At 39.6% G+C, this 11,074-nt stretch overlaps 1 protein-coding gene across 2 annotated transcripts in view; it reads right to left on the reverse strand.

Annotated features, from left to right (window-relative positions):
• AGL (amylo-alpha-1, 6-glucosidase, 4-alpha-glucanotransferase) overlaps positions 1 to 10,998 on the reverse strand; it is a 34,724-nt gene extending 23,726 nt beyond the window's left edge. Inside the window, exons 1-10 of one of the 2 annotated variants that reach the window (XM_064428139.1) lie at positions 10,759 to 10,998; positions 10,188 to 10,337; positions 7,149 to 7,359; positions 6,120 to 6,286; positions 5,482 to 5,685; positions 1,362 to 1,543; positions 1,037 to 1,148; positions 623 to 743; positions 343 to 445; positions 154 to 251 (exon numbers count right to left, since the gene is read on the reverse strand). In XM_064428139.1, coding sequence (XP_064284209.1) covers positions 154 to 251; positions 343 to 445; positions 623 to 743; positions 1,037 to 1,148; positions 1,362 to 1,543; positions 5,482 to 5,685; positions 6,120 to 6,286; positions 7,149 to 7,359; positions 10,188 to 10,269 — 1,280 coding nt within the window. In that variant the 5' untranslated portion in view covers positions 10,270 to 10,337; positions 10,759 to 10,998. The remainder of the gene's footprint in view (positions 1 to 153; positions 252 to 342; positions 446 to 622; positions 744 to 1,036; positions 1,149 to 1,361; positions 1,544 to 5,481; positions 5,686 to 6,119; positions 6,287 to 7,148; positions 7,360 to 10,187; positions 10,338 to 10,758) is intronic. The other variant, XM_064428138.1, reaches the window with a different exon arrangement.
• Positions 10,999 to 11,074: the final 76 nt, after the last annotated feature.

Raw genomic sequence — 11,074 nt, forward strand, 5'->3', positions numbered from 1 at the left:
GCTGAGTGACATCTGTCCAAGTCAAAGAAAACATATATTTCTACATATAAATGTATGCTTTTGAACTTGGAATGTATACTTATTGAACTTGGAACTTGCTTTCCCTGGATAGATTCTAATAGTTTCCAAACAAACAAGAAAACATGTATGTACCTGGTAACCAAGGGATGTTTTCTGCTGATAGGTCCCAGCTTAGGACCATGACAAGCGATTCGTTCATAAACCACAGTCCCCATAAGGCAATTGACAGCCTGGAAGTAATTAAATAATGCGTTATTATTGAAATGCCTGCATTTACCTGCAATTTTACACAATTCAGCATTAAAACAATAATTTCAACACCTGTTCTTGATGGTGACTAGTTTGTCTGTATTGCTCAGCATTTAGTTCCTCAATCCTCTTGCGAAACCAGTTACAACATTCTTCTATTGCAGCTGGTCCATTGCTTATCAGGAGAAAATTAAAAGCAGAGAACAATTAAAAACTCTTTTAAAAACATGCACCATAAATTACTAATATGATTCAAAACCCAATTTTTTCTCATGTCTGAAAAGAATGCATTTTTTTGGCTTCATGAGTTTAGCTTCACTTAGATTTTAACTTGCAATCAGTAACGTGGTACCTGTGTGGTATGAACGTTGCCAGTGCTATGTTCATATCTACAGTACAGCCAAGTCGTCTGTAATCAGGGTCCTGCAGTATCTGAAGATGTTGATTTGGATCAGATTTACTGCCCATTTTGCCTGAGAACAAAATAGAAATGATAACTCAAAGTAAAAACAGGAATTACATTTAACAGACACACAACTTTTATAATTCTAGCATAACCAAGATGCAGGTGGATGAAGGTATTGAAGGTCTTTAAAGACTTTCCCAGCCCTCAAAGCATTCCTGTATGCCTAAATCAGCACAGTGGACATCTCACACAGCAAAAAAATAGCATTATCTTGTTTTCTGTCTAACTGTTAAGCTTACCTAAGTCTCTTGAACTACAAATATAGAATTCACATGCTTCAGCAACATAATCTTCCTTTACCTTGAGTTAGAAGGGTTTTAAATTGCTGCACAGCTTTGTTAACATCCACTTGGAAAAATTCCCATAGTTTCAGTTTTGGATATATATCTTCATAAATCATTTTACGTAAACACTGTAAAAATAAAAACTGCATCAGTTACTAAGGTTGTTTGTTAATATAATTAAGAAAAGTTAAAAAAAAAGGGGGAATAAGGGCTTATTTCACTAAATCTATCTGCAAAGCATACACCATTTTTTTGTGTATTTACACAACCCTAGAAATATTAAAGGTTTATTCAGCTATTTATGCAGTTACTTAGCTTATACTTCGTTCTCATTCACTTACATGCAAGTGCTGATCATTTTCAATCAAGGGAGGGACCCCTTTGGCAATACACTTTCCATCAGCCACCATACCAGTCAAATGCCACAGAGCTCTGTCCAGGACCCAAGCTGGCTTCAGGTGAGGAGAATTTACAAGGTTATAGCCACATTCCGGGTGCATCCTCAGCCATTCACTGTTAGTGGCTTAGTGAAGAAAGGGAGGGAGGAAAAACCAAACAAAAACGTAAATACATAAACTGAACACTTTGTATTTTGTAAATATCCTAACACCAAGAAGCTGAGGTACTATAGCACATACAGTTCATTCACATTTAAACTAAAGTTTCCCATGTCAGTAGAAAATCAGATCTTGTGCAGAAATGTTATTACTGATTGACTATTATTACTGATTTTTTTGGTCAAAAATACAGCTGCAGAGACTGTAGAAAAAACTTTTCGTTAGTTACATGAAGATATGCAATTCTAAAACACCAAAAAAAATCAGATTTTGATGCAAGAAATACATCAAATACTGAATGAAAGATACTGATATTCTTGAGTGTTGAAAGCCAAACACACATCTCAAACTTACATTACAGAGTTGTTTATTTTAAATATTATTTTATTAATATATACTTTTATTATTTATTAATACATACTTTTTATTACATTTATTATTTTCTTTTTAATATTCTTCATCCTGTCAAGATGCCACACACAGCCAGAGAGGAAGAGTGCACATATCCAAAAAATAATTAATGCAAAACATAGTTAAATGGGCATTTAAGAAAGGATTAGCTGTGCTATTGTGTCCACAGAAAGAAGCTGAGCTGTAGGAAGCAACGTCACGGAGCCTTACGCAGCAAGGCGAGAGCACTGTCTGGTGCATGCAAATGGACACTCATTCAGGACAAACACTACACTCTGTGTCTGTTTGCCAAGCTTCCCCTGCAGCATCAACAAGCACAGGAGATATGCTGAACATTAAAAATTAACTTAGAGAAGGTAAGGAGACTTCACTAGAACACATATTCTAATATAGACAGCACGCATGCAGCAGTACAGGTAAATACATACATAGCACAGAATTTTGATTTTGGAAGTAAAATAATGAAGAAAAATCCCAGAGTTAATTTCTTTCTAGTTTTGCAACTCTTTTGCTACACTTTTTAAATGAAAATAAATTTCATGTATTCTTCTGAATGAATATTTCAAACTGAAATACTAAATTATAAAACTGAAAATAAAAAGAAAACCTCACAGAGTACCTAAGAACAAAAACTAGGCTTTCAGAAAAGCTGAAAAAAACAGAAGTAGTACTTCACACATGAGAAAATTTATAACAAATTACTATATTGAAAACATCAAGAGTCACTAATGTGTCCAGAATTAGAACAAATAACACTTAAAATCCCAAGTTTGCTTAGTTCAAAGAAGTTAAAACAAAAATATCAAAGCAAAAAAAGAAAAGTACTAGCTTAGTCTATAGCTGAACAGCTCTTCTGAGCACCCTGTTATATTGTATCTCAAGATACAGCAAAATTTCATCATTATAAGGTCAAACCATTTGTGGAAATTAAAGTCCTTGTGGTTTAAATACAACCTACTACTAAACCCACCATGTTTTCAAGTTATGTAAAGCAGTATCAAGTTTAGCCTGTTAAAGACTGTTCCAGGCCAAACAGCCAAACAGGTTATTCCCTCTTGCTCTTTTTTTCTTTATCCTTTGCTACTTCTAAAAAAACCTTCTTCTCCAAAAAGCAAAATCAGCTTGTTCTCTTCTTCTAACAAGAACTATAATTTACTATAAAGGAATTTTATAAGAAAAGACTAAAAAGACGACATTAATGCTAACTCTTTAGGTTTAAGTAAAAAAAAGTCAACAGGCCTTCCATTAGAAGGTAAGTTCCAGTGATTCACAACGTAAAATCAAGAGAAATCTAACTCTGCAGAAGAAAAATTATCCAAAACATCACTGGTGATTACATTTGCTACAGCTAAGGAAAAAATAACATAGCAAAGAGTATGTGTATAGAACAAAGCAAGTATAGGAATATGGAAATACCAAGATGAGGAATTAAAGAAAACTTTCTAAAATTCATTACATTCTTCTTATAAAGATCTGAAATAATTTTCTTAACTAACTCATTTTTACATAAATTAAACACAAACCTTACTTGAAGTTAAGATTGACTCGAGTGCTATATTGCAATTGTACAACAGTAGCCTCTTGTAAAAGAAAAGTAATGTATAATTTACTTCACATTATTTTTACTACTTTATACGATTTATTACAGCCATGGAAAGCTCAGAAAATAAAAAAAAAAAAAACTCCAACTGTCTTTTTTCTGTCTCCCAGTAAAAAGTAAATGCAAACATATTTCCTATTTGAATATACCCAGTTACCAGAGAGGGTTTTCAAGTTTATCCGTGATACTCCTGCAAAGACGCCAAAGGTTCAGGGACATTTTACATCAGCACATGACTTCACTTTCAAGCTGAGCCACAGGTGCTGCCTCTCACTAGAGCCTCACAGAGACACCCAGAGCTGATTCCCACTGTTCCCTGCTGTGCCCACAGTGTGGGCTTCACACCAAACACCTCAGCGTAATGCCTGATCCTGCAGGTGATGCTGCTTGGCTCCCACAGGGCAGAGGGAAATCAATGCCATTTCTATACAATGGTCTCCACTAGAAAGCAGAAACTACTAACAGACAGAACCAGTGTAAGCTGAGGGGTCATGACAGGCAACAAAGTCATCAAGGATACCTTGCTTAATGATGTAAGAACCACAATCATCTGAATATTTTTATCCTCTCACAACACACTTCTGAACATCTTTTCACCATAGTACAAATGCTGAGTCATCCATCCCAAGGAAGATTACTTTAACTCTAAACATAACCCGAAAAAGTCCTATAAATGTAGCCAAATAACATGACATTTTCCTTCTCAAATATATTCTGGTGTGTAACTACTATAGTTAAGTTCTCTCCATCCATCAAAAAACATCCTCAGTATCATGCAAATATACACTGTTCAAAAGTGAGAGGACCTCAAGCATCTCTAACAGAAACTGGACATCTAGTTGAAAAGAGTAAGAAGTTTTTTATCCCTGGTTGAAAAGCCTAAGAAATTTTTTATCCAGAACTGGGAGGAGGTTTAAAAGCCTGATTCCCTCAGACGCAGAGCCAACAACTATAATTAGTAACTTCTCAACAAACAGACAGGGAAAGCACTCTGTTGCAGACTGATTGGACAGGAATGTTTGGCAAAAGTCAACACCAAAGAACTACAGCAAATAAATTCACAAATGAAATTCACAAGTGATCGGAATTCACAAATGATTTACTTTTACGCATTTTTGAGCCTCAAAAGACATCCATCTACATAACTCCTTGCTGTAGTCTCTGGTATGAGAGTGGTAATTATTTTCTTTAGGATTACAGTATGCAGTAGCAACTGCATTATAAACAAAGAAAACTCATTATCCAAATAATCAACAAAACTACAAATTAAGTACTACACTTTAAATTTCATCAGATCACACAGAAGAAAATCCACTGTCCCTCAAGCAATTAAAAAAAGTAACAGCTCCGATGTGTTAACATATCTATGCTTTAAAAAAAGCCTCCCCAAACACAAAGCTCTCTTTCTTCTCCCAAAGACTCAGCTGTAGCATTCTCCCCATTACTTAATCCTACCTTCTTGTCCCAACTCTGTTTCTAGTCTGCATGTTAGACCCAAATTAGAGCAGTTACTTTTAAGCAGCTACAAGCATAATGCCCTGTTTAACAAGAAAGTACTCAGTTTATGCTCATCAAACAATTCAGAATACACACTGCACACCACAGATAACTAAGATAGGTATACTATATAAATACAGATACACAACTTATTAATTCTTTTTAAGAAGGGCTCTCCTCATTCTTTCAGTAGCAATACTAAGTTCTTTTATACCTGTAACAGAGATGTATGAGTTACAATTGCAAGGAGTTGTCCTGGATTTGAGAGACTCAAAGACAGAGACAACTACATTGTTTAAAACAGCTACTAAAAATGGGTTAAAGAGGGAGAAGTTAGGGAAAATAACAAAATATAATTATAGGACCAATCTGGTTATTAACACAGGAAAATCATACCAGTATGATTGTAGACTACATCTGTGATGCAAAGCATATTCCATTCATTTTTCAGTTTCTCCACAAGTGCTCCTATATCACTCCAAGTGCACTTTTTATTATGGTTTGAAAATTCAGGGTTTACTTCTAACTGGTCAGCCAAGGAATAACATGATCTAGATAGTCCAAGCATCTGTAGTGGCGTAAAATGAATCATGTTGTAACCTATGAAATAAAAACCCATTTATTTAATGAGGAAAAAACCCTAGTCAAAGTTAATTGAACGAAGCATAATAAGCTGCACTTATGTACTCAGAATTACTGTTTGGAATAACCAGTGTAAATTAATCTGAATCTTCCCCTTAAATTCTACGTAACAAAAGCTTTAAAAACCACCCTGTCAGTTCTACAAACTTCCAAGTCCATCTGAAATGAAAACAAAATAAATGGTTTCCAAGATTGAGAAATCCCTGAATTTTTGCACCTCTGCCAATATTTTAATAAATACAGTGATTTAAGCTGTTAATGAAATTGAATATCGTAGAAAATATATTTTGACAAAGAATCTATTGATTGTTTACACTGAAGCTCTTCCATCTAACTTTGGGTTTTGACCATAAACCAAAACTTCCATCCTTGAATATGTCTATTGGCATTACCTGTTTCTTTTGCCACTCTAAGCCTGTCTTCCCATTCATGAAATGGTCCCAGACACTTAGCGAGGTATGTCTGGAGCGTAACGCAATCCAAAGGCAGCACATGATTATCAGCTCCAACATGCAGAATGGGATCCACAACTATGTAACCGCCACCACTTTTTTCATTTCTAGGAAAAAATAATTTTCATTGGTATAATTAACACCCATTGTACCAGTCTGTTTCAGAGAGAATTCAAATAGCATAGGTTTTCAGAAACACAGCAGCCCAGTACACTGGCTGGAGGGAGAGAGGGAACAGGACTGCATGACACATATAGGAAATAGTAAACACTGAAATGTTAATTTCTTGTGTATCATCTCTCTACTGGACTTAAAAATATAAATGGGTTACGGAGCTTAAAACTCAGGAAAAGTGAGATACTTTTGCTATTTTCTGAGATGGAGTACTCCTCCTTTTGGCATATGGAACACAGAAAGCACAACTGTCCCTCTATTACACGTAGATCTACATTTTGACCCTCATCCTCAGGAAGGTACCTGAGCTAAATGTCTTAAGTCTGGAAGAATTTAACCACCCATCTTCCACAAACACAACATACCAGACTACAATTATTACAGATAGTGGCATTCTCTTCTGCAAGTGCCCCACTAAAACAAAGGACAGGGATCCAAGTAAAGAATGCCAGAACCTCTGTGCTAGATAGAAAATAACCCTCAAAGTCAATGAAGAAAGTACAAAATAATAATTGAGATACTCAGAATGCTGATGAATTTGAAAACTTGTAAAAATAGACTGCTTCTCCAACATTCACAGACAGCTGATCAGCTTGGCTCTGTATATTCTCCAGAATATCTCTGCATCAGAAAGTACTACAGAACCACCAGTTACTGTCTTTCATTGGTGAATTCTGATTGGTCCCTTGGCTGCAATTTGAAAAATGCATGGGGAAAAAAAGGGGTTTTTTCAGGTTAAGATGTAGACCAAGGGAGAAAACTGCATTTGGCTGCAGGTATACAAATTTCACTTACCCAAGACTAAAATAGTACTGGTATGACCCAGAAATTTGGAGATCCAACTTGCAGTATTTGTCAGAGTCATCTTCTTTTCCTGTGGGATTGTGCCATGACAGTGTCCTGAACTTGTGGCGATCAAATACTTCTCCAGAAGCTGGATAATTTGTATACACAGTAACGGGCTTGCCCTGAAGAGTTGGGCCCAATCGGAATTGTAGCTCAAAACCTCAAGAAAAAAAAAGAAAAAGACAAAAGTTAAAATTACTTGATCAGGAGGATTAGATATGTCTAGTCTCTTATTACAATTCCTAATTTGCTACTATATGAATAATATCATCATATTCGATATTAATTTCAGCACAATTATAAATTTCTACAGCACAGAATCACAGAACATCCTGAGCTGGAAGGCACTTACAAGGACCACTCAAGTCCAACTCCTGGCACTGCACAGAATTCCCCAGGAATCATACCATGTGCCTGAGAGCATTTTGCAAATACTTCTTGAACTCTGTCAGGTTTGGTGCTGTCACCACTTCCCTAGTGAGCCTGCCTCAGTGCCCAACCACCTTGGGGGTGAAGAACCTTTTCCTAATATCTAACCAAAACCTCCCTTGGCACGGCTCCATCCTTGGGTCCTGTCACTGGTCACCAGAGAGCAAAGATCAGTGCCTGCCCCTCACAAGGAAGCTGCAGATTGCAATGAGGTGTCCCCTCAGTCTCCTCTCCCTCCAGGCTGAACAGACCAAGCGTTCATGGCCATGCCTCAGACAGTTTTCCCCTCAAGCTCTTTACCATCCTCACTGCTCTTCTTTGGACACTCTCTAATAGATTCAAACCTAACATTGCAACACTCAAAGCTGCATCATCTCTCCCTTCCTTCCCAACATTGTTCTTGGCACACTTTACATATGTACTTTTCCTTTACTTACATGGCACCATTCATCTTCTTTCCAATTTGTTTGTCTTTGTTACATAAAGTTTTAAAAATAAAATACAGCAAAACATCACAATGATCAGATTACACACAACTTTATGCAGATTTTGGATTACATGGTCTTTAAGTACTTAGGTTTACCAAGTCTATATAGTAGGCTGACCCATGAAAACATCTGAAAAAAATTAGGAACAGGTAAAATTCTTATGTTTTAAGTGAAGAATTACATATACTTGTGTGTGATCTACAATATACAAATTGTTAAACTTTCAGAGAGCTCAACAAACTAAAGGGAATCTTGTAGGTGTGCTTCAGGTCTCTGACACACATAGAAAGATGCTTAAGCTTAAGATACTTGTGATACTGAGAAAAAATTGAGTTAAAAAATTAGAACATAAAAGCATATGTACTCTACTGAGTTAGACATAAAAAATTCTGTTCAGTCAGGAGGTTTTAGAAAGGTTTTCCCTTGCAAGTATGAGGCTCCCCATCACAAGTGGTAAGAACAGGGTTCATTCAAGTGAGTGAAACAAATGCAAGCTCTTACACAGAACATGCCAGTCACGTAGTTAAGTGCAGTAAATCACCTACTAGCCCTAACAGCCTACAAAACTGGGAGTAAAAGAAACCTGAGTACTTGTAAAAAAGGGGAAAATTATTAGTACACAGATAATTAATCAAAAAGTATAAAAAATTCTGGACACCAAGTTACAATACCTTAAGTTGAAAAAAAACTACTTGTTTATTAAATGGAATCATGGGGATTCCTCATATTCCTCTAATACCAGAGGTCAGTGTCTGAATACATTTAAACATAAGTGTTATCCAGCTTTGTGTTTCTCTCATTAACAAAATCACCACTGCACCAAAACCCACCAGACAAAGCAGTTGTTTTCAGATCTGAATGTCTGTCAGGTAAAATGAAGCTCATTTGAATGTAATAAATATATGTATAAAACCACTTTTGGAAGGTTAAGTACATTCTCTTCAGTACTGGCCTGACATTTTGTTACAGGGATACTAAAATTAGAGTACAGGGATATATGCCACTGATATCTTATTTCCTCTAAGAGTTATACTGACATCAGAAATGCTGTGCTCAAAATTAGCTATGCCCTCTCAGAGACTGCTACCGGCAGGGGCACTTTGAATGCCTGAGAGCCATGCACTTCTGCTTCCCTCATGTCAAGAAAATTTACACATCTTGATGGATAAGTTAAATAGGACCAACTCTGCACTTCTTCACTATTGACACTTCCTTACATTAGGCTGGTCAGAAGAGTCTGGAATCAATAGAGTTGAAGAGAATTTTTATTCTCAAGAATCAAAACCTTGCTCCTTTATTTTCCTAGATTAGGAAAACACTGTAAAAAATCCACAATAACTCTTACTAAAAATTGTTGGACCATTAAAAATATTTTTTAAAGACAAGGGCTTCAGTTTTATAGTCTAAATTTGCTGACCAGCATAATAGTAGACCAGTTAGTGGATGGTTTTTGGTTTTCAACATTTTTACAAATAGACTTAAAAACACTCTCAGGAAGAAATAACATCAAGTTCTTTTAAGTATGCAGCATGATACATAGCTCTGATAATTTAACAAATCTGATAACAAGATTTAGGAGATGCTAAAGAGCTTATATTCTGAAGCACTACCTCAAACCTGCAGACTTTGCAAAATGCAAGCATTACTGACAGATTTCAAAATTGGAATATTAAAACATGGGGTGCTGCATAAGAAGATAAACACTGGAGACCTTGACTTATGAGGACTTTTTCAGGTCACTGAAGTACAGGCTATAAAAGGAGAAGGAAAAGGCCTGTCTAAAAAACGCTTTGTGCTTCAGTCCCATGAAGACTGACAGCTCTTGGCCAATCTGCTCTTCATTTCTCAAGAGTTTAACGAGTCAAACTAAACTGTGTGCCCATAGAGCCCTGCAGTGGAAACAAATCAAAACAAATAAACCAACCCACAATCAAACTTAAAGCAAGAACACCCCCCACACACCCCCAAAACCCCTCCACTTCAGGATGAGCTCTTCTTTCCACTGCCATCCAAAGGCGATGACGAAGTGCCGGCCAGTTCCTTCTCACCCAGCCCCAGCACCCCGACCTACCCTGCTCCAGCCTGAAGAGGGTCTTGTCCAGCTTCTCCATCTCGCCGAGGTGCAGCAGCCGCGTCTCCTTAGCGCCCGGCATGGCTGCGGCTGCCCGTGCGGCGCTCCCGCCGCGCCGGCACTCTCAGTGCGGGGAGGGAGAGGCGAGCCCTGCCGTGGGGGAACAGACAAAACCCCGCGGGTCAGCGGAGACCCCCGGCAGCACACGGCCGCTCGGAGCGCCTCACGCCTCCGGCCGCGCTTACATGTTCCCCGGTCCCGGGGGAGCGCGGAGACTCGGCGCTGCAGGGCAGGGCGGACGGGCGGCGGCACGGGACGAGCTGTCAGGCAGAGCCCAGCCCTGCCCCGGCCGGGCACCGCCGCCGGCAGCACCCCGGAGCAGCTCCCGTCCCACAGCGCGGCCCGGCCCGCAGCCAGAGCTACAGGGGTGCCCCCGGGCAGGGGAAGCCTGACACCTGTCACTCTTCGCGCCCGCCCCGGCGCCGCCGGCGCGCCCCGCCAGGCCCCTCACGGCCGCCCCGCCGCCCTCCGCGGGGAGCGCTGCCCACCGCAGCCGTCCCACCATACTCACGAGCGGGCCCGCAGAGCGGCGGAGGCGCCGCTCCCCGCGGAGGGCGACGGCTGCCGAGGCCGAGCGGAGCCGGGGCTGGAGCTGCCCGCAGCGGCCGCCCCGGGCTGGTTCGGCGGTCAGTGACGCACTTGCCCGCAGCCGCGGCGGCACCGCTCCTTTCCTGCCCTTTTCTTGCCTTTTTTTTTTTTAAACAAAGTTTATTGGTTCCGCGGCGGCCGCGCTCGGAGACGGGCGGCGCCGGCGCAGCTCCCGCGAGAGCCCAGGACCCGCCCCGGCGGCGCTGCGGGGCGGCCGGGCCGCGGAGACCCCGCCCCTC

The sequence above is a fragment of the Passer domesticus genome, chromosome 7 (genome assembly GCF_036417665.1).
Source record: "Passer domesticus isolate bPasDom1 chromosome 7, bPasDom1.hap1, whole genome shotgun sequence".
Taxonomy (NCBI): domain Eukaryota; kingdom Metazoa; phylum Chordata; class Aves; order Passeriformes; family Passeridae; genus Passer; species Passer domesticus.